General features: G+C 35.3%; 1 protein-coding gene across 15 annotated transcripts in view; it reads right to left on the bottom strand.

The window, feature by feature from the left end:
• The window catches only part of BPTF (bromodomain PHD finger transcription factor), a 128,209-nt gene that overhangs the window by 54,794 nt on the left and 50,670 nt on the right, over window positions 1–22,745 (bottom strand). For 10 of the 15 annotated variants that reach the window (XM_036033474.1, XM_036033473.1, XM_036033470.1 and 7 more), the window contains 4 exons: window positions 15,497–15,685; window positions 11,063–11,250; window positions 9,215–9,570; window positions 8,611–8,742 (listed from right to left, as the gene is read on the bottom strand). In XM_036033474.1, coding sequence (XP_035889367.1) covers window positions 8,611–8,742; window positions 9,215–9,570; window positions 11,063–11,250; window positions 15,497–15,685 — 865 coding nt within the window. The remainder of the gene's footprint in view (window positions 1–8,610; window positions 8,743–9,214; window positions 9,571–11,062; window positions 11,251–15,496; window positions 15,686–22,745) is intronic. The other 5 variants (XM_036033478.1, XM_036033480.1, XM_036033483.1 and 2 more) reach the window with 2 other exon arrangements.

The raw sequence follows: 22,745 nt of genomic DNA, 5'->3' as shown, positions 1-22,745 counted from the left end.
ACTAGTAAGCTGTGAGAGGGGATTTAATTATCTTTTATCTCCTTCCCTCCAGCAAATACTCCCTATCTCCACTTTCAAGAAAGCTTTGTGACCCTGTGACTATAATACTCCAGAATCTAGCCTCCCCATAGGGTGACGGAACTCAATGCTAATTAACTGTACATAACTAGTACAGCAAACACTCCTCTTTTGTTCACAGCTGATGGGAAGAGAGGAAAGAAAGAGGATTCTCACCAGGGACTAACTCACTGACTCAAATACCACTGATTTGCCACCACTCTCGGAACCAGGAAGAGGGGCAAGCTCTGCAGGCAGAGCATGTGGATACCCTGCCAGCCCCAGTCCACCACAGTAAGGAGAGAGTAACTGAGGACCATGCAGTATCTCTCAACAGAATCTGTGGACTCAGCCTTAAACACCTCTACAAAGTACAGGACCTCCAGCACAGTAGCTGGTCCATTGTCACTGACAGTGGCCAGGGATACAGAACAGTGTGGGGAGAACAGTGCAGTGACACTCTGCGGGCTCACGGCTGGGATGAACACTGAGCTTATGCTCTTAGTGTTCACATGGGAAACAGGTCCATTTATCACCAAAGGCTTAACTTTGCTTGGGAAGTCAGGTCAGGGAGGTGGTTCTGTCGCTGATCTGTGATGTTGGCTAAGCCAGAGTAAATTCCACTGTTGTTACTGCCACCAAAACAATCCTTATAAGAAAAGGTAGCAACAAAAGAGCTCCAAAGGAGTTTAGCTCCTCTTGGCTGGGCAGAAAGCCTGGCTACTGTTGCCAGCCTGGAGGACCTAAGAAGGAAGTGCCATCAGGCCAATACTGTGCAATCTCCAGCTGCAGGTGTTCCCTCCACAATTCTGGGGATCAACTGACAGCCAGAGCAAGAATATGGACTAAGCTTCAACTCCATCCCTGATCTACACGTGGTACCCAGGGTTTTGTTGTGTGTGTTTGCTATTACAAACAAAGCTACCATAAGCAATGTATTCTGTCTTCCTTGGTTAAGTTGGGGAGTATCAGCCAATGTTCCCCAGGGCTGGGATGGCCAAGTCCAAAGGTTCTTGCACTTAAAATGTTGACAGTGCCAAACTGCTCTTCAGAACTGTACACTTTACATTGCCACTGATTATAATGACACCCTGCTTTCTCGCACCTTCACTCAAGTTAGTACCAAACTTCTTAATAGACCAACTGAGAGATAAGAAATATTATCCCATTGTTTTGATTTACGTTTCTTTAATTATGAGAGAAGTAACCAATTTTTTATTGTCCACTGGCCTTCCGTATTTATTTTTCTGCAAAATGCCTGTTCAAATCCTTTTTCTTGTCTGTACTGGACTATTAGTCCTTTTCATTTATAAAAGGTCTTTTTCAATTAGGGAAATTTTCCATTTGTGGTGCAAATATTTTTCCTCAGTTTGTCATTTGTCTTTTGAGTTTGATTACATTATTATTTCTCCACTCAGAATTTTAAATACATACACATATCCACTTTTTTCCTCTATGGCATCTGGATTTTATATCTGTTTAAAAAGAAAGTATCACAACAAAGATATAAATTAATTCATGATTTCTTATTAAGGTTTTGGTTTTAAGAGTTTTTTTTAAATCATCATTTGAATGTTTTTGCTGAGGCTGAGAGCTAGTTGGTATTTTCTTCAAACATGTCCCCCTGTCCTCTTTCCTTCCCAGGCATGCCGATGCTATCACAGCTAGACTGGCACGTGTGTTCAGGTCTATTTCTGGATTCTCTGTTTGGTTCTATTACTCTACTTCCTCTGCAGTACAAATTATTTTGATTATTGAAGCTTCAAAATATGTTCTAATATCAATTCCCTTTTTTTGTAATACCTACTTCCCTCTTCCTGCACATTAAATTTTCTAGATGAAATATTAGTATAATTTTGGTCACACTTCCCTGCCCCTGGAAGAAAAATCCTATTCACAATGCAAGTAAATATTAATTTTGATAGATTAAATGAACATAATTGATATAATACACAGCATCTTTAGAAAATGTAATAAACACATATAAATATACAGCTTTTTACTCAAAGTATCCTTTTATGTCTTTAGTAAAATTTAATGATCTTTTTACATGATTCTGAATATTTCTTGTTAAATTTATTCCTAGAAGGATTTTTTTGTTGAGATATTTTCTTTCATTATAACGTATAAAAATATGTAAAATGTAATGAGGTTAAGAAACAAACTTTATCAATAACCAAAACATTGGAAGCTAGTGTGTCTGACCCCCAAGTAGTCATTATCCCGACTTTTCATTTAGGGCTTTACCACCCATGTGTGTATCACAAATAGCATGAAGTTTGGCTTCTAGAAACTCAGGAACATGAATAAAACTAGCTACATAAGCAAAAGCGTAATACTGTTATTATTAAAAGAAGGTTACTGGAAAAAATAAACTTGTCTCTGGGTCACAGTTTACAAGTTTACAAGAACCTTTTCTGGTGAAATCTGAGGGCAAGGCCACAAGCAAGGCCTGGAATACACTGGGCTCACCACACTCGGAGGATCTGGCAGACTATGTGTAAACAGGTACTGCATAGTCAGGACCTGAAGAGGACTGTGCTGCACTTCCTGTTTCTGGGCCTTCTGAGGAGTCTGTGGTGTGAACTGTGACAATTCTCAGTTTTCCCCCTTCTCGAGTACATTACCATTTGTCTACGTGCATTATCGCTTTTATAGTTTTACTGGTGCTATATTCTCTCTTGTTCCCCTTGTCCCTGTGGGTTTATGCTTAAAAAATAAAAATAAAAAATCCCTAATAGTTTTGGCAGAGATCAGCAGGGTGCAAACTTAAATGTGTTTATTCAATTTGTTGTTTTTAACTCAGAACTCCCACTGCATTTTTCACATGGTCACTGTCTGTACACATAAAATCTATCATTCCATATGGTGGCTACCTTACTTCATTTTCATATAGTTTCTTACAGTTTTTCAAGTCAATTTTCTTGGGTTTTTAAAGTATATAATTAGATCAACTGCATAATAATTGTCCCCATGTCTGCCAAAATATCTTTTACTTACCTTGACAAAATGCCTTGGCTACTAATTTTTAGAAATGTTAAAAGATAGCAGTGATACCTGGCATCTTTGTTTTGTACCACCTAACTATTGATGGGAGTGCTGGAAGAATTTCATCAAAACAGATGGTGGTTTGGTTTGAAATAGTTTTATTAAAAAAATAAATAAAAGGCTATTCCTATTTACTAAGTATTTTTAAGGGATTAATAATAAGCTTGTATCTTGTTAATTAACAAATGCCTTTTTGGCATCTAATGATGATCGTTTTCTATCTTTGATGTCTTAAAATAGCACAGTATTAATAATCTCCTAAGAATGGACAAGTCTTCAAAGCCTAGGGGAAGACAATTTAGCTATTGTTTATTATTCTTTGAATTTACTCCTAAACATATTTCAAATGTTTTAAGATTTCTTGAATGCACATCTACTTGCTATTAATTATTCATCAATGGTGAATATTAGTTAACGAGATAGGGCTATAATTTTTTATTTATCAATTTGTCTATTTCTATTTATGAACTTTGATAACAGTTTTATACTAAAAGAAATAATCTGTGAGATTTCCTTCTTTTTCTATTTTGTGGAAGAGTTTAAATAGAATCATCTGTTTCCTGAAATCTGAGTAACTTCATTTTGAAGTCATTTGGTCCTGCCCATCTCCAGTCTAAAACTAAAACAGAACTCCTTTTCCTGCCTGAAAAAAAGAGTGTGGCCTATGGCCTCCTACTCAATCCAATGATTGAGATCAATGGGGCTCCTCCTATCCCAACTCTTCTACCAAAAAGTAGGAGCCCATTGGCTCCCTTTCTCCATGGATGTAAGAAGCCTGAGTACTACATTAGTGGACTCTGGGAAGGTGTAAATCCCTAGTACCAGTGACAGAATCAAAAATATTGGTGGTATGTTTCATTTTCCATCCTTGATATTGGTTATTTGTGCTTTCTCCTTTTTATTCCTACCTGATAATCTCATCAGAGGTTTGTAAATTATAATAGTATCTATAGTATGTCTGTTTTCTCTTTCTATTTTATCAAATATATATTTGATATTCTTTAATATTTCCTTTTTTGGGTTGATGTCTTGACAATTACATCTAGCTAATTAATTTGTAGGGTTTTTTTCTAATGTAAATGTTGAAAGCTACTCATTTCCCCTGGGTACTCTTTAGTAATATCCCCAAAATTTCAATATATGTAGTATTCTCATGAACCTTTAACTCAAAATGTTTTCTAGTTTTCATTATAATTTTTCTTTGACTATCTGCTACTTATTTAGAAGCATATTTCCTAAGTTTCAATGCATACAGCCCTTCTCTGCTTTAAACTTATACCACCAATGTCCATATCCTTTAACAATATTGTAACATTATATTAGCATACATGTTGTTAAATTTTACATAAGAATCACTCCATGTATTTTTAGGGAAAGAATTGTTTTCACTCAGTGGTATATTTACAAGATCCAATTTCATTGGCAGTTGTTGCTCTAATTTGTTTTTCACTGCTGTCTCATAGTCCATTGCAGAACTACACCACAATTTAAACATGCCAGATTATAGGCATTTAGGGGTTAACAAGTTTTCACCTCTACAAAACACTATAAAAATAATCTTTTGGGAACTTCCAGTTAAGATGGAGGCATAGGTAAACATGGCTTGGCTCCTAGTACAACATCAAAATTACAACTAAACTATAAAATAACCATCACTCAGCACCATCAGAAATCAAGCTGAATGGAAGTCTAACAACTATAGAATTAAAGAAACCATGTCCATCCAGACTGGTAGGAGATGCAGAGATGCAGAATGGGCTGGTCCCACACCCATGTGTGATGAGCAAAAATTCTGGAAGGATATCTTGGGAGTGAGTCCCAGTCCAACACCAGGTCCCCCTGCCCAAGGTTTCAGTACCAGGAAGATAAATCCCCATAACTTCTAGCTGCAAAAACCAGTGGAGATTGAGTCAGTGGAAGAAACTGTTCAAGTCCCAAACAGATACTCTTAAAGAGCCCACACACAGACTTACTCAGACTCACTCCTGAGCCCCGGCACCCGGGTAGCATCTTGCAGGGCACCAGTGGCATACACGGAGGAAATAGAGTGTCTGGCATCAAGGTAATAGCTGAGGGACAGCTTTCTTGCAGACAGAAAGGTGCACAGAGGCCACTGTCCCTTTTCTGAACCCTCCCTCCAAGGAGCTACAAAGCAGGCAGGTGAATGCCATATCTGAGACTCCAACACCCTGGCTAACACAGTTAGTTTACCCACTGTGGAGATGTCCTGAGGTTCTGTTCCACTCAACTTATAGGCCCACCCAAGCTGTTAACAGTGGTTTTACCAAATGAATGGCTGATCTTGGCTGTTTCACAACTTCCTTAACCCTCTCAAACAAGCAACAGATGGCCTCAGTGAGCCCACAGTCCTTGTACCCCTTGCTAAGTGGCTCCAGGCCCAGCACTAGCAGCAGCCAGCGTGGCTAGCCTGGGAACCTCCAAGTCCACCTAGCAGCCATATGCAGATTGCTTTATAGCTCAAACAGAATGGCCCCAGGTAGAACACATGTTGGGGCTGACCGTGGCATGCACCACCCAGGAAAACCAGGGCCTGCACACCCCGTGGACAGCGATAGATCATATGTGGGTTAGTCGCCTTCTGGACTGTTCATTCTGTACCACTGGTCTATTAGTTTATCCTTGCATCTTTAATATACTACTATTAATAGCCACCAAGTAAGGTCTGTTACCTGGCAGGCCAAGTCCTACCTAATCCTATCTTTTCTATTATTGCCCCTGTCCATATAAATTTTCTAATTATGTTGTAAGTTCTACAGAAAGCTCAACTATAATAATCAATGTTATCGAAATTAATTTATATATCAACATGAGGAAAACTGACAGTCAAGACACTGAATCTTCCTATATGTAAACATGAAATATATTTCCATGTTTTAAGGAATTCTTTAATATTTTCGAATAAAGACTAGAATTTTCTTGCCCTGGCTGGTGTGGCTCGGCTAGAGTGTCATCCCATCAACCAAAAGGTCACTGGTTTGATTCCTGGTCAGGCCACGTGCCTAGGTTACAAGTTCAGTCCCAGCTGAGTGCTTGTAAGAGGTAGTTGATTGATTATTTCTCTTCCCCTCTTTCTCCCTCCCTTTCCCTCTCTCTAAAATCAGTAAACATGTCCTCAGGTGAAAATGAAAAATTAAAAGAAAAAACTATAACTTTCTAAAAAAATTCTAATTTACCATTATTTTAAATATATTCTGAAACTCTAAGATATTTAGATTGCTCTTAAAGCTTTATTATTGAATACCACAATAAATAATGAAATATTTGGTTGAATGTCTAGGTATTTTCTTAGGAGTTTTTTCTAGATGTTTTCTTAGAAGTTTGTTATCTAGAGGTATTTGGCCATAATTTTGCCAAAAACAAAAGTCCAATTAACTTCTACTTTTCTTAAATCATGGGCTCTAAGTTTTTAAAAAAACTGCTACCTTTTATTACACCTCATCATATTTTTAAAAGTTCTTCCATATATTTTACCATATATATCATATTAATACAATTCATGATATAATTTTGCAACTCTAAGTAACCTATTTGGAAGACTAGTCAAAATGACAGACAATAAGAAAAAAAACATTGATTTGAGAAAAATATTTTTTTATCCTCACCTGAGAACATTTTTTCATTGCTGTTAGAGAGAGTAGGAAGGAGGGAAGGAGGAAGGGAGGGAGGAAGATGTGAGAAACATCAATTAGTTGCCTTCTGTACCCAACCCAACAGAGGATAGAACCTACAACCTAAGTATGTGCCCCAAACAGGAATCAAACCCGCAACCTTTTGGTGGGTGGGACGATGCTCCAAATAAGACACACCAGCCAGGGCTAGACTGATTTTTTTTTTTATTGAATTCCATCTTCATTACAATGTTTAATATTCATAAATAAATTTATTAAAAGGTATGAATTTAGTCATTTTAAGTTACATTTGAATATTGAGAATTTTATTTAGCAATATTAGGATTAGCTTTACTTCTCAAAATGTTTATCTCTGTCACCAGAGATGTGGCTGCCTGGTTCATAAGTTTAAGGATGACCACTGAATAGGAAAATGTTGGGGCAGAACAGTTTGGTGCAAGTCTGGAGTTAAATGCAAGAAGGAACAGAAATACAGAGTATTTTTTTTGAAAAGTCAAATGAAAAATATTTTATTTACTTTTTATGATTTTTTATTGTATCTTTTCCCATTACCATTTAGTCCCCTTATCCCCCACCACCCTGAGAAATACAGAGCATTGCCTCACAATTGCTCTGACTCTCTCCTTTACCCTGATAAATGAAAGTCATAGGAGTAGAATGAAGGTATGCCACCCATTTAAGTCTCCTCTACAGGGGTGCAGTCTGTAGCACCTTAGGTTAACCTCAATTTTGCTATCCTAGGCAGAATTAAGTCCATCCCATTTGTGGGTACCTATACTGGTAGCAGCGGTTACTTTCAAAATAGGAGGAAGAAAATGAAGAAAAAAAAAGTATCCTTAAGACTGATATTGGGAAACACCAAAGAAAACTGAGAGCATTCCTTAGCAAATGAAAAATGTTTAGTAGGTAAATTAACTTTTCTTAAAAAGAAAAACAAAACGTTTCATTATAAAATAGAACACAGATGCTGAAAGCAACACAAAGCTATATCCATAATTTAAAAATGGCAGCTATACCTTTGACGTGGGCCCTGTAAGTAGAATGATTCTTACTTTTTGCACTGAATAATAATTTACATTTTTACTGTAAGTATTAGTTTTGCATATTGACTTCTTAAAGATTAATTAAAGTTTGAAAAACCAAACCCCTACATCTAAAAAGTAGATTCAGGACACAAAATTTATCTATTTTTTTTAAACAATCTGCTGAAGTTACACAGTTCTTGCTCTATATAGGAACTACATAATTTTTGGCTAGACATTCAACTCTAAAAAAATCAGATGCCTAGCATAGTAACCTGAAACATTCTAAAAGAAATTTATTAAAAAAAAAAAAAAAAGCCCTGGCTGGCGTAGCTCAGTGGATTGAGCACGGGCTGGGAACCAAAGTGTCCCAGGTTCGATTCCCAGCCAGGGTACATTCCTGGGTTGCAGGCCAGAACCCCCAGCAACCACACATTGATGTCTCTGTCTCTCTCTCTCTGTCTCTGTCTCTGTCTCTGTCTCTCTCTCTCTCCCCTCCCTTCCCTCTCTAAAAAGATAAATAAATAAAATCTTAAAAAAAAGATGAAATTACTTAAAAAAAAAAAGAGTGATCTTTCTATTCAATAAATGCTTTTTACTGTAGAAAATATTGATTTTAATATACTTGATCAACTTTGATCTTCATTACAATCCTGTATCATAAATTAAAACTAATATTCACTCATTTTACAACTTATACAGGAGGAAATGAGGCCAAGGAAACTTAAGTCCTTAATATGGCCTTTTAAAAATGCATTAACTTTCATTCTCAATAGACTAAACTTCCAAAAAGGAGTCTAATATACCATTCACAAGGGTCAAAATTCACTTACCTGGTATGTCCTAAAGACTCCCGCCATATCGGTAGCATCACAACTGGTTTAACTGCGCACTCCAAAATAGCTAAAGCCAGTGCAAATTCTCTGGGTTTGCTACACATCTGAACTGCCTTGATCCAATTTGCCCTATATTTCAGAAGGAAGAAAAATATTACACTTCATTGATCCTAAATTACAAGCACAAGCATTGTAATTTATGATGTCTCCATTTTATAGGGCATATGTATCTAAGCTAAGCAGGTATAAATATACTGCTACTAGAACCTTCTACCTGACAACCATAAATTTTGACCATCAGAAGGAATCCCAAAGGTTGATTAGTCCTCCAACTTCTTAAAACTTCCACAGTGTTCTATTGCATTGTTTGGTCTCCACTTGATTCCAGGAATAAAGAGTCGGCTTTCCAGAAATCTCCCAAACGTTGGTGTTGGTTCAATAACTTAGAAATACACTCACATCCCTAATGTACTCCATGTTTTGCTGACTACAGTGACTTGACTGAATTCATTAGTAATGACCACTTAAAGTACTTACCTACAATGATTGTTTTGTAAATTTATTATATTCAAAGCAATAAATGAACCTTAGTTGCCTTTACCTGTGTGAAGCCCAATTGGGATGAAGAAAAGATGAAGGAATATTATTTTCCAGTTGAGTAATAGTCAGTCTCAGAGTAGATATTGTAAGAACTTTGGACCCATGGACAGAACCATTCCATTTGAACTCTCCTGCTGGAGTCAGACAGAATTTATGTGCAAGATGCCTTCTCTTATCATGATCTTCTCTGTGCTGGTGCTTATTCAAAGCAAATGAATTGGTGGAGTATTGATTGTGGTAGACACGATACTTCCCTTCTTGACCCAGCTTAAAATAATTGTTGATATTTCCTTTCATGACAACTTCCTTTTTGGTGCTCAATCGTGAAATTTCTCCTTGAGAGTTAACTACCAGTACCTGACCAAATTAAAAAAAAAAAATTCTATCGTTCATATCAAATATGCAAATTTGATCTATTGTCTTTCAATAATTTGTAATTTATCATTCTGAATCAGTTAAGATACATCTTGTGACTGAGCTTTTGAAATTTAAAAACTAAAGCTAACTATTTATTTATTATTTTTAAAGATTTTATTTATTTATTTTTAGAGAGGGAAGAAAGGGAGAGAGAGAAACATCAATGTGTGGTTGCTGGGGGCCATGGCCTACAACCCAGGCATGTGCCATGGCTGGGAATTGAACCTGCGATGCTTTGGTTCGCAGCCCGCACTCAATCCATTGAGCTACACCAGCCAGGGCTTTAAAGCTAACTATTTATAATTAAATAACCAATATATGTCTGCAAAAAGAAAGAAAACTAACCTCTATTAAGTATCTATTATACGTCAGACATTAAGTACTTTCATGTATCTCAAACAGACACACAAAACTACATGTGTAAATCACTCACCAATCATTATTTCAAACCTATAATATACAGGTTAGGGAAAAAGGTTAGGGCATTACATGTACTATTCCTTAAAAATACCTTTTCTCCTGCTTTTTTTTTTTTTATCAACTTTAGCTCTAGTATAAGAGCACAAGGATAATCTAAAATTGTATTTTCAAAGAGCTGATCCCGATCCTTTAGTGGAGTGTGAAATCAACAGTGGGACTTATTCAACTTTTTTAAAAAATGAAATATAATACAATAGGAGAAAAAATAAAAGAATGCTTCCCATTTAATTATCCCAGGAAACTATGTGTGTACTGGGCTGCTATGAAAAATGTCTTACTGAGGGTCAAAGTAAAAATGTTTGAAAGCCACTGCTTTAAAACAATTCCTATGATGTTAAGAAAAGAACAACAAATATTCTCACTTATCTACCCTACAAATAATTCTCAACTGGGAGACAAAAGTTGTGGACATTTTTCTGTCAGTATGGCTAGCTGGTAGGGGAGAAATACTGAGTTCTAGCTGTAATCTTTTCATTCATAACCACAGTTGGGACGCTGTGCTGTTCTATGCACTGCACTCTACCCCTGAAGGGGTGAGCCCTACACCGTTAGCTGCAGGTTCACCTTAAATGACTCCGGATGGATCTGAGCACTAAATCATCTACGGGTCTTTAATAATGCCCACAAATAGCCTACTCATGACCATATGTGAAAAAAACCTCCCTCTCTCTTTAGAATTGCATACAATAAAACTAACTACAAAGTAAGAAAGCATACCGCCCATTTATAGCATTTCCTTGCACGGATGTAATTCTGGTACACAACTGTACGTAATTTTAATATAAACCACACATTTTGGTTCTTGTTAGCCAATATAATACTCTTGGAAGTGGAGAAAATATAGTTCAAAAGGAGGTCTACAAATTTCCCACGCCTATTTCTAAGATATGGTAAAAATATGTATTTTACACTTTAGAAGTTTTTTTTTTTTTTTTAAACAGAAAGAACACACCTCTTTACCCTCCTTAAATAATTTATTTGCTTCGTGGGCTGCAGCTGCCACCTGTTGGCTCTTCAGCTGACTAAGTTTGCTGTCTGGATTCCGTAATCTGGTGATAATTCGAGTTGAACCAGATGCTCCTCGTCCACCTCCAGGAGATTCACTTCTTTCCCCATTAGACTTCTCTGATTTGAAATCACCTGTTACCAAATGAAAAGCCAAAAGTGAGTGCTAACAGTAAGTAAATTATATATAATATCACTTTATCCAAAACTCTCATCTGGTGCACATCAAAGATCCAGAAATAAACAGAAAAAGTCCTTTAAGAGCCAAAGCACATGTATTGATTTTTACAGGTTTTACTTAAAAGAAAGTTATGTCAGAACTTAACTATGAGTCATCTATTATTTTACAGGAAATTAAAAAATGCCACGTTATCTGTTTCAAAGCTCATCTACTAGAAAACAGGAAGGGCTGCTACAAATTTACAAGTAACAAACACAGTAACTCAAAATGCATACTAATAAAATGTTGCCCTATGTAGTAAATGTGAATTTCTGTATAAAAAAATAAAGAATATAATTATTTTTTTAAAAGATTTCCACTAAAATTCTGTTTAAATACCTAATGGTTGAAAGCTTATAAATATAAAATGCCAATGAATTTTCTCCTAAAGATTCTAGATTATCTGTATATGCAAATAATTATACAGGTAAAACTCAACAAAATTTCCACTTTCAACAACCAAAAATTATATTTCAAAAATCAACACCACTTTCCCTTCACTACAATCATATGATTTTGCAAGGACTGCAAATAAGTGTCTTGCCCTTTGGGATGAGCAACACCACCCAGCTTAGCTAGACAGAGCACATCACTGGTTGGCCTCAGTGACTATCCCAGAAGTGGTTATGTGGCCCAAACCATTCAGCATCCTATTACAATTTTGAAAATCTGGAGATGGAGGACTGGTCTTACTTTAAAAAATTTGGAGATGGATAAGGGTATTAGTGAGCACAAAGGGCATAAATTAAATGTCAGCCACTTTTACCTCACGCTATGGAGAAAACTTCCAATAATAAGAGACAATCATCGACCTATGGCAGTGGGGTGGGGGGGATGCTGAACATGAGAGGAAGACCAGTGATAACCTCATTTCATTTATTACAGGGTCCAATAATGCACCTGATGCTGTCATTACTTCTGAACTTCCCAATTATATGAGCCAATAAAATCCTTTTTTGTTTTAACTGAGTCTGGTGAATTTATCGCACTTACAATCAGTAAGTTCTTAACAATCCATGAGTATTTTAAGATTTTGATCCCAAAATATGGCACTTACTAAATCAAGATATGGCAAGGGTACTGGGTACCCTTTGCACCCCAGAGTAGAAAACCAGTAACCTGCAATGTGTGGTAGCAAAGCAGCTGGTTGCACTATCAATTATTTTCTCTTGGGTCTCAGACCTACCCATGCTGAAAGTTTATGCCAAGGTTTGAACAATGGTGGCTCCATCTTAGGACCATCAATAAAGTCCTACAAAAAAAACTTTTTAGCTCTGGATGGTGTGGCCCAGTGGATTGAGTGCCAACCTGCGAACCAAAGGGGCACTGGTTCAATTCCCCTCTAGGGCACATACCTGGGTTGCCGGCCAGATCCCGGGGGGGGGGGGGGGGGGGGGGGGCGGGCTAGAGGCAACCACACACTGATGTTTCTCTCCCTCTCTTTCTCCCTTCCTTCCCCTCTCTAAAAAAAATAAATAAATAAAATCCTTTTTTTTAAGACTTTTTAGACATTGTATGGTCTAGGCTGGAATTCCTAAAAAGCAGAAAGGGGATGGCACAGAGCTTTTAAAAAGAAGCATTTCAATTTAGAGCCAACAATACAATATTGCCTGAGTGTCAATTCTTTGTCACTTGCTAAATTCAATGCAAATAAGGGAAATGAGGCAGAAAATTCATGTCTAGGGGTAAGACTTGGAAGGAAACCAGGTTGGGAGTGGAGGTCCTTATCTGATACCCCTTACCCAAAAGACATAAAGGAATGGAACACTCTGACGTTGCCTGGAGGCAGAGTACGAAGCTACTTTACCCCAGCCTCTGAAGCTCCTTGTTTAATATGAGGAGGCAGAAGCCTAGACAGACTTTATTCACCTGAAGGCTAGCAGAGGAGGTTTACCATCAAGGACCCTGAACTACATTTCTGGGCATTAGGTACTAGCTGGGGAATCCAGACAATCTATAAGGGAATGCCATTTCCAGGGAAAATTCTAAACCTGTCAAGCTATAATGTGTGAATACTCAAACCTATAGCAATCCTCAGCAATCCATCCCTGACAACAGCCAGCCAGAACTAGGCTGCTAAAGCAGAATAGCCTCCAAAAGGGATATCTTCCCATATGCTTCTCATTTCTCACCCACAGCCATCCTCCCAGAAAACCAATGGCAGATAGATTTATCAAAGAATGCTCCCTGCTATCAGGATAATGAAGTGTTAAAGGTAGTTAAATCCATAATTTGGTTCATGGATTTTAAGATCAAGATATGCCACTTCCAGACCTAATAAAAATAACACCACAAAAATAAAAATTTTAGATACAATTACAATTACCAGATGTAATTTTGGGAAACAAGTTTTTGAAAAAAGTTTCACTTGTGGGTAAGATCTTTGCATTGTTAGGCAAAAGCATTTTTTAATTTGAATACACAAGTTTCCGCCAAGCAACCGAAGTGTGAAATTGTGGTTATTTACTGTTTTCTATCTTTACAGCATCCCTCTTTCTTTAGAAACCATTCTTATACCACTCCAATCATATACTTCTCCTGGAGCCATCAATCATTAATACCTTGCCTGCCCTGGCCACTGGGGTGGGAACAACACGTCCAAGATAGGCCACTCATATTCCTTCCTCAAGGACTTTTGTTTTGGAACAGCAGTGGCATTGCCTCTGGGTCACAGGCATTGAAAAGATAAGAGTACAAACTGCTAATGCCACCTTCCCCACCACTTGGGAAAAGTCTGTCTGTATTAGGAGAGAATTAAGTTAACCTACAAACATATGATGATCCAAAGGTGCGAGTGAAAGAGAAGACGACAGGAAGAGTGTTGGTAACTCAGGGTCCACTTATCCCTGATGGAGGCTTGGACCTCCCCATTACATGAGTAATTACATTCCTTTCTCACTTAGGTTAGTTTAAGCTGATCTGGTTACTTGCAATTGAAACACTGCTAATTAAAACAGATCTCCTCCTCATACCTACACGAAATTATACTCCAGAAGAATTAAAAACAAAGTTATAGAGGTATTATGCAAAATTACTATAAAGTGTATATACAATGTTGGGATAGGGACAATCTTCCTTAGTAAGACACAAAAATCCAGAGAAACACTAAAGAAAAATACTGATAAATTTAACTACATAAATGTGTAAAAATTTCTACGTACCGTAACAGTAAGAGTTAAAAATAAGCAATGACTATATAACTATATATGTAAAATCAAAGATTAATAGCCATGATACTTCATAAAGCATTCTTAAAACTCATTAAGGAAAAATATCCAAACACAGTAGGAAAAAAATTTAGCAAATTATATGAAGAAGCAATTCACAGAAAGTTGAACAAACATATGAATTAGAAAGCAGGGATCTAGAAATTTTAAAATGAAATACTTTACCATTGGCAAAAATGTAAGCTATGACGAGGCTGACTTTAGGTCAGAGTAGAAAGAGATAAATATACATGTAAATTACTGGCGTAAATCACTTTTAATATACAATGAAGCAGTAGCTGTTACTACTTTAAAATGAGCCTAACCATCTGACCCAGCAATTCTACTTCCTGTTTCTATACTGCCAAACATACTTGCATAAGTACATAAAGATAATGTTGAGGATGTTAAAAATCATCATTACATATAATAATAATAATAAAAAAACTGTTAACACTCTAAATGTCCATTACTGAAGAAATAGTAAATGAATATGGTTCATCCATACTGTGGAGTACCATTCAGCAGTTTAAAAAGAATGAATCCAATGTATAACATGAAAAGATCCACTACATCTATCACTGAGTGAATAAAAACAAGATGCAGAACAATACATGCAAAATGATCCTGTTTAAATTTTTTAAAAAACTTTTTGTAAACATACATACATTAATGAAACTTCATGGAGAAAGATAAAAATGCTACACACCAAACTGTTGATGGGGGTTACCTTTGGGGAGAAGGGTGTGAAAAAGCTCGATTTTTCCTCTGTGATTTTTGCATTTTTGAAAACAAAAACAATGAATGCAAGAGCTATTTGTGTTTAAAAAAAGAAAGAAAAAAAAGGAAAAGAAAATCTAAATCTTCCCACCCCCATCAAACGTTCATTTAAAAAAATTAAAAATTAAAAAAAAAAAATCAAAAGCTTGCTTTAATGTATGAAGTGTATTCTTACCTATCTCTTCTTGAATAGAGACAGGTGTAAGAGACTCTCTTTCTCCATTTTCAGGATCATCAGCTGCCTTAGCAGATTCACTCTGGGAAGAATTTAGTTCACTGCTGCTGTTACTGTTTTCCAGATTAGGCTGAATGGAGGTAGTGGTAGCACTAGTGTTACTGCTGTCACATGTCTTGTTAGGTTCTTCTAGAAAAATAGAATACCTGATTTTTAAATTGGAAATCACATAAAAAAAAATAACTAATTGTCAGCAAAAAAAACCATTGTATTATTTTAGGACTGCATTATTTAAAAAAAAAACAAAAAAGCTGTTCATGTATGAATAATGCAATGCATGAAAAGAAATTTATCATCAACATGCCATGAATTATTTTTTAAGTCTCCCAGGGTATTAACTCAGACTTTTATCATTTTTGTCTACAGTACAAAGCAGACAATTTTTCAGATATCCCAGAGCTAAAGAATAATAAAGCAGTAATAACTATCTCAACAAAACTTACAGTGTACCAGATATTGCAGAAGTAATTTTTTAAAATAATCCCTCAAAATCTGAAATTTATATCCTTACTTTTCAACAAGTATCCAAACAGTATTAGAAACAGATTTAAACAGGATTCTTTACCTCTGAAGTTTTCTGCCTGAATTCTACACCTCCTAATTAAAAGGTAATACCTAAGTGATTGTAAATTTTAAAAACTGTTTAATAGTATCACTAAGAAAACAGTTCCTAAAAGTGTATTAAAATGAACACTACCCATGAACTGAAAGCCTAGGTCTTTCCATGGCAGTTCAGAAACTTAAATCCCTCTCTGCATTTCATTGTCAGCAATAGGATACTCTTTAAATCAATCACCTAAATTAAAAGTGGTCCAGTAAATCACAAAGGCTATCTCTAATATACTAAGCTCCTAAATCTATTTTGAGGGAAAAAATCCAATAATTTGATGGAAAAATAAGAAATTATATGAACAGTCACAAAAGAAATAAAAAATGACCTAGGTCTTTATACATATGGAAATAGGCTCACAATTCAAACTAAGAGAAATGCAAACTAAAACTACATGGAGAAACCACTTCTCAACTACCAGATTGGCTAAATTCCAAGTCTCACAATACACTCAGATATAGAGGCAATGGGAATGCAAAATGGTACAGACTGAGGAAAAGGAAACTGACATCTAGAAAAATTACACATGCATTGACTCTTTAGCAATCCCATGTCCAGGAACCTATCCCAAAATACACTGTCAAAAACATTAAATAATTAGTTAAAGAGCTATTCATTGCAGCATTAGTTATAATGGCAAAAGACAGAAACAAACAAAATGTCCATCAATAGAGCACTGGTTGAATAAAAGATGATACACATGATGAAATATCTCATTACCATAACAAGGACTGAGGAAATCACTATATCCACTTATGTAATGATCTCAAAATTAAATGTAAAAAAAGGGCACACAACAGTATTTACAGTATGCTAATTTTTGTGTAAGAAGGGGAAAAAATATGAATTTGTGGGCATATTTTTTGCTTTTATTTGGGGGGGGGAAACAACAACAACACTGGCAGAACAACCAGATTGCCATCCATAAGGGAAGAGAAGGACCTGGATACCTAGAGAGGAAAGGGGTGAAAGTTCTCTGAATACATACAGTTACATAGTTTGACTTTGGAATCATGTAAATGTTTTACATTTTTAAAAAATTAAAATTAGAAAAAAACTGAAATAAAGCCTAACTGTATACCAAGTTGTTGGAATACCTACAACTATTTCAAGTGGCTCTGGAGCACAGTATTTTGACTATACATCCTTAGTGGAAATATAAAGATAAACAAAGAACTACAAAAATCCTAACTGCTACTAAACAGTCTTATTATTAGCAATAATATTGGTATTATGATATTACTATGATCTATGAAATCATTTAATACTATTTTAATGCACATCAAGATAATATTATTAACAAATATCTATATCAGGATAAAACAAGTATATAATCAAGTTACTATTGTTAGGAACTAAGGCTTTCAGTGTAAGGGAAAAGAGATACCGGTATAAAAACAAAGAAACCTAGTATACAATCCTCAATCTGAATTTAAAATGTCAATATGAATCGGTGATCTTTTTCTTTTAAAAGTAAGTTATTTTCTAATACTACCCACTAACAAAACCTACAGGCAGTGAGAGCCCAAGAGTAGTAAGTACTCTGAAGCCCGGACTGTAGTCTTAAAATATCATTCTCCACTAAAAGAAATCAGGGCTTCTTGGAGGAATGACTCATTCCAGGTCTGGGGTACAAAATATGTAAGATAAGCCTCAAACATCTTGTTTTGCCAAAAGCAAGGAAGCTATCTAAGACTACCGATGCCATGGCAAAAGGACTCAAAAGCCAACATGAAGGGGTTCCATTGGTTAACATAAGCAAAATAAATGATAACTACAACTGAAACAAACGGAATATACGAAGACCCATGCGTTCAAGAGGATACTTAAAATGAAAAAGTCACACCCCCTCCAAAAGTCTCTAACTGATGAACGACCACTGAAGGTAAATGGACACCAATTCCTAACTCTGAAAATTAGAACTGAAGAGATATAATTAAGAATTTATTCCTGCTCTAACTATATTTCAAGGTATTCAAATACAAATAACTTTAGTTAATGAGGGAAAATTTTTCACAGAATAATTCTAGTTAAAAAAAACAACAACACAGAAAACATGAGAGAATTAAAAAGCACTATATTATAACCTCCAAACAGATAACTCATTTTGGAAGGATCATCAATGACTGAGAGGTTAAAAGGGAACTTCATAACGTTACCACCTTAACTGATCAATCTTAGCATTTGTAAAGGTAGGACAGACATCATGAGCCTTTGATGTGATAAAATATGAAATACTCAGAACACAATTATGAAGTATTCTGGCCAAAAGTAGCTGAAAATGAATTTAATCAAGGCTTCAGAACAAATTAACACCAAGAGGAAGGAGAAAGACAAATCCTGGATGTGGGACATTCCGTAGGAGGACACATTATGATTCTCCAACAAGTCAACAGCATGTGAAAGAACAAAGTCGGGAACCGAGAAGTGCTTTAGATTAAGAGACCCAGGAGATATAAAACCAAATGTTATGCTAAATGAGGACTTTTTCTAAGTTATTTCAAACACAGCACATGTGAAAAAAACATTTTAAAGTGAGGAAATTTAAACTGATTGGATATTAAGAAACTGTCATCAATTTTATTAAAATGACAATGGCACTGTAATTATGTAAGACATATTCTTTAGAAATGTATAAAGGATTGATATAATGTTTGGAATTTGCTTTAAAATACTGCAGTAGGAGACAACTCAAATTCACATCAACAGGAAAGGGAATAAACAAACTTTGGTATAGTTACACAGAGAATTATTATAATGCAGTTAATATGAAAGAACTCCAGCAACATATATTATATTAGTAATATAATAAAAAAGTGAAAAAATTAAGTTCCAAAAAGTTACTTAACACAACACACTTAGTAAAACATACTTAACACAATACACTTGCTATAAAATTTAAAGTAACAAAAACAAATATACAGTTTTTAGCAAATCATGTAGATCAAGTCAATGAGGCAACAGTATGTGGGTTATTTATCACTTTGACAATCAGTTATCAACAGTCTCAACCCTACTGGGTTTGCCCTATGAGAAGGAAAGAAGATATTAGTGAATGCAGGATTCAGAATAACAATCACTTCAGGTGGCAGGGGCAGGAGATGGAACTGGGGAGATGGTTAGATGCAGGTTAGTTTCAAAGCAGGACTTCATTTTTGTTTTGGGTGATAGGTCTCTAGGTGTTTATTTCATTATTTAAAGATAATTTTAAGCTTGAATGGCTAAATTAAGGACTATGCAATGAATAGTGATAAATGCAATTAACTAAGGATAATATATGATACTGTACTCCTAGGATCAAAGGGGACAAATTTTTTAAGAATTTTTAAAATTTACTTTTAGAGGGGAAGGGATGTAGAAAGAGAGGGAGAGAAACATCAATGCGTGGTTGCCTCTCCCCTCCTGCTGGAGGCCTGGCCCACCGGTTTGATTCCCACAACTGAGGCTGGCAATTGAACCGGTGACCCTTTGGTTTGCAAGTCACCACTCAGTCCACTGAACCACACCAGTCAGGGCCACATTTTTTTAATTTGAGCCAAAAAAAGAAAATAAATGCATTTTTAAAAAGCATGAATGAAGCAACAGAAAATCTTGGTAATTTTTCAATCTAAATATTAGATATATTGGGGCAGTTCATCATACTATCCTCTTAACTTTTGTACATGTTTAAAATTTTTGATAATAACATTTTATAAGAAAAAAAAGAAATGGCAAATTTAAAATTTCAGAACTACAACTAACTCATGTTGGAAAAATAAGAGTAAATAGAAGAAAAGAGGTAAATCATGCAAATAACATCAGATTCATCACTAATCATTCCTTTTACAGCTATAGATCTAGATTTATAAAGTGCAGGATACCTAATTTATAATTGTCTAAACATCATGTCAATAAAATAATATAGAATGATAATGATATCCCCTCATTTATGAGTTCAGAGTGTATTTTCTCATAGAAATATGTTTTTAAAATATATTAGGTACTAGACTAGCTCACAAATACTTTTTTAGAACATAATATGCATAAGTATGATTTTAACCAAGAAAGTAACTCTGGAATTGGAACTTAAAGAGATTCTGACTATACAGGGACTGACTGTGGTAAGGTGGGGCAGGCTGGGCAAAGGAGGGCCAAGGGGGAAAAACTGGGACAACTGTAATAGAATAACAATTTAAAAAAGAGATTCTGACTCTCCATATATTTATCTTCAAACACTTCATAGCCCCAACAGTTCAGTGGGTTGGGTCTTGTCCTGCAAACTGAAAGGTCACCAGTTCATTCCCGGTTAGGGTACATGCCTGGGTTGCGGGCCAGACACCCGACACCCATTTGGAGGTACGCAAGAAGCCTTCTGTCCCTCTCTTTCTCCCTCCCTTCCCCTCTCTCTAAAAATAAATACGTAAGATTTTTTAAAATTGTATAGGAACTGCTCTCTGCTATTAGAGAGATAATGGCATTGCATAAAATAATAGGCAACCAATCACCTACACCCAGATATTCTGATCTAAAAAAACCATTAATCCACTGAAAGCAAACTGAGTTCAGAGTCTATCCTTTTAATCTTTCAAGGTGTTACTGAGCTGAGGATTACCCTAAACTTTTTGTTAATTTGTCCCAAGTTAATTTGTCTTAAGAGGAAAACAATGTTTTCCTCCACTTTGGTTGAGAATACTCATTTTGTTTGTTTGTTTTTTAATTATAATTCTAGAACTCTTCACCTCTACTTCATTAGGTTACAGGTTTGAGGAAATCTCAAGAATTTGCTTCAAAACAGCACAAAGAAGATATCATCTGCCAATACGTACATTTTAATTATCAGAGTCCAAATGTTCTAGCCCCATGGCAAATAGTATAGGTTTTGTATTTATAATGCCATTTTCCTTGTATATGACACTGTACATGAATAAAGACAGAACATTTTTACATTTATCCCTCAAACCAAAATTATATGCAGATCCTGCCCTTCAACTTTTGAACGTAAACACCAAAGCCTAAAAAAAAACCCACAAAATTTTAAGCAAAAACTACAAGGAGAGAAAAGTAACTTTTCCATCTGAAAATAAAAGGCAAAAAAATTTTAAAGCAAAAATATGACATAAAAAAATAACCAGAACATGTATAGCTAGAAACTAAAACAAAACACATTAAAAATAGAAAAAAAACAAGAGTACTTAATTGCAGAACCTACAAAAGCCATTACTGATCAAATCAATGAGGTAAATGTATATGGGTAATACACTAGTTCAGCAATCAGTATCAACAGCTTCTTAGGCACTGAATTTCTCTTGCAATATAATTCAAAACTGAAGCACAGTACTATATTTTAAGATGTTGTTATCCCATGAAGTTAAAATAGATTAAAATCAGTAAGTTCTTGTAGTTCAATTTTATAAATGTTAAAGTTTCATTATGTTCACAGAAACATTTTCAAAGCTATTTATTTCTATAAATAGTCACAGAAATAAAGTTTTATCTACTACCAATATTTGCCTAATCCCAGTCATGAACTCTAGAGGCATAACTTATATAAAACAAATGTTGTCTGCATTATATGTCTAAATACAAATTCTCAATGGTAGATTTGAATTTAAGATGCTAGAAAGACATGTGTCCCCTTTTCCCCTAATAAATTTAAAATTTGACATTAAGGTGCAACAAGTTTCTATCTGAACTCCAGGACAAAAATGTAAGTCTAAAATTAAGCTTTTTGATAAACTACAAAGAAGTTATACTACATACAAAACATTACTTGCTATATGGGGTTGTTTTGGGCAACATAAGAATGTTCATGAATTAAAGTGAAATGTCTATAATACATCAATAATGTATTATTACATTACTGATGAAGAAAAAACAACTGCAGAATAGTTATTAAGGGAGTAACTTTTTAAAGTGATGTCTACCAGCCTTTCTCCAAATACAGCCCAACTTTCCAGTTTAATCTCCAAGCTCAGCCACATGGAATCTTTGTAGTCACTGTTCATACCAATATGAAATCTGCCCATTTTCTTTATGTTCCTCACTTCTAGATTTTTAGACCATAAATTTCTAATTTTTCCTTTGCATAATGTCATTTATCATGTTATACAAAAATAATAGTGATCTCGGACAAGACAAAAAATATATAGCTTGAAATAATATGTATATTTCTAAAGAAATTCTAAAGTACATATATTTCTAAAGATTTTTCTGAAGATGGATTTCTAAAGATTTTAAGTTCCCAGATTATTTTAAAAGCCCTTTCTATTCCAGAAAAGATATACTATACAACAAACATTAATCCAAAAAAAAGCTGTGGTAGCTTAGAAACACTATTAAAGATAAAGGATATTTTACTATCATAAAGTTAATTAAACAAGAAAATACAAAAAGTATATGCATCTAGTAAGACAGCTAGAAACTATAGTATGCAAAAACTAAAAAATTGAACAGAGAAAAAGGGAGCACTATAGTAAATAGTTAGAAATAATTTCCTGGCTGGCATAGCTCAGTGGATTGAGCGCGGGCTGCGAACCAAAGCGTCACAGGTTTGATTCCCAGTCAGGGTACATGCCTGGGTTGCAGGCCACGGCTCCCAGC

This window comes from Phyllostomus discolor, chromosome 8 (assembly GCF_004126475.2).
Source record: "Phyllostomus discolor isolate MPI-MPIP mPhyDis1 chromosome 8, mPhyDis1.pri.v3, whole genome shotgun sequence".
In the NCBI taxonomy this organism is placed as follows: domain Eukaryota; kingdom Metazoa; phylum Chordata; class Mammalia; order Chiroptera; family Phyllostomidae; genus Phyllostomus; species Phyllostomus discolor.
The sequence above is the reverse complement of the archived record's forward strand: the minus strand, read 5'-3'. Positions and strand labels throughout refer to the sequence as shown.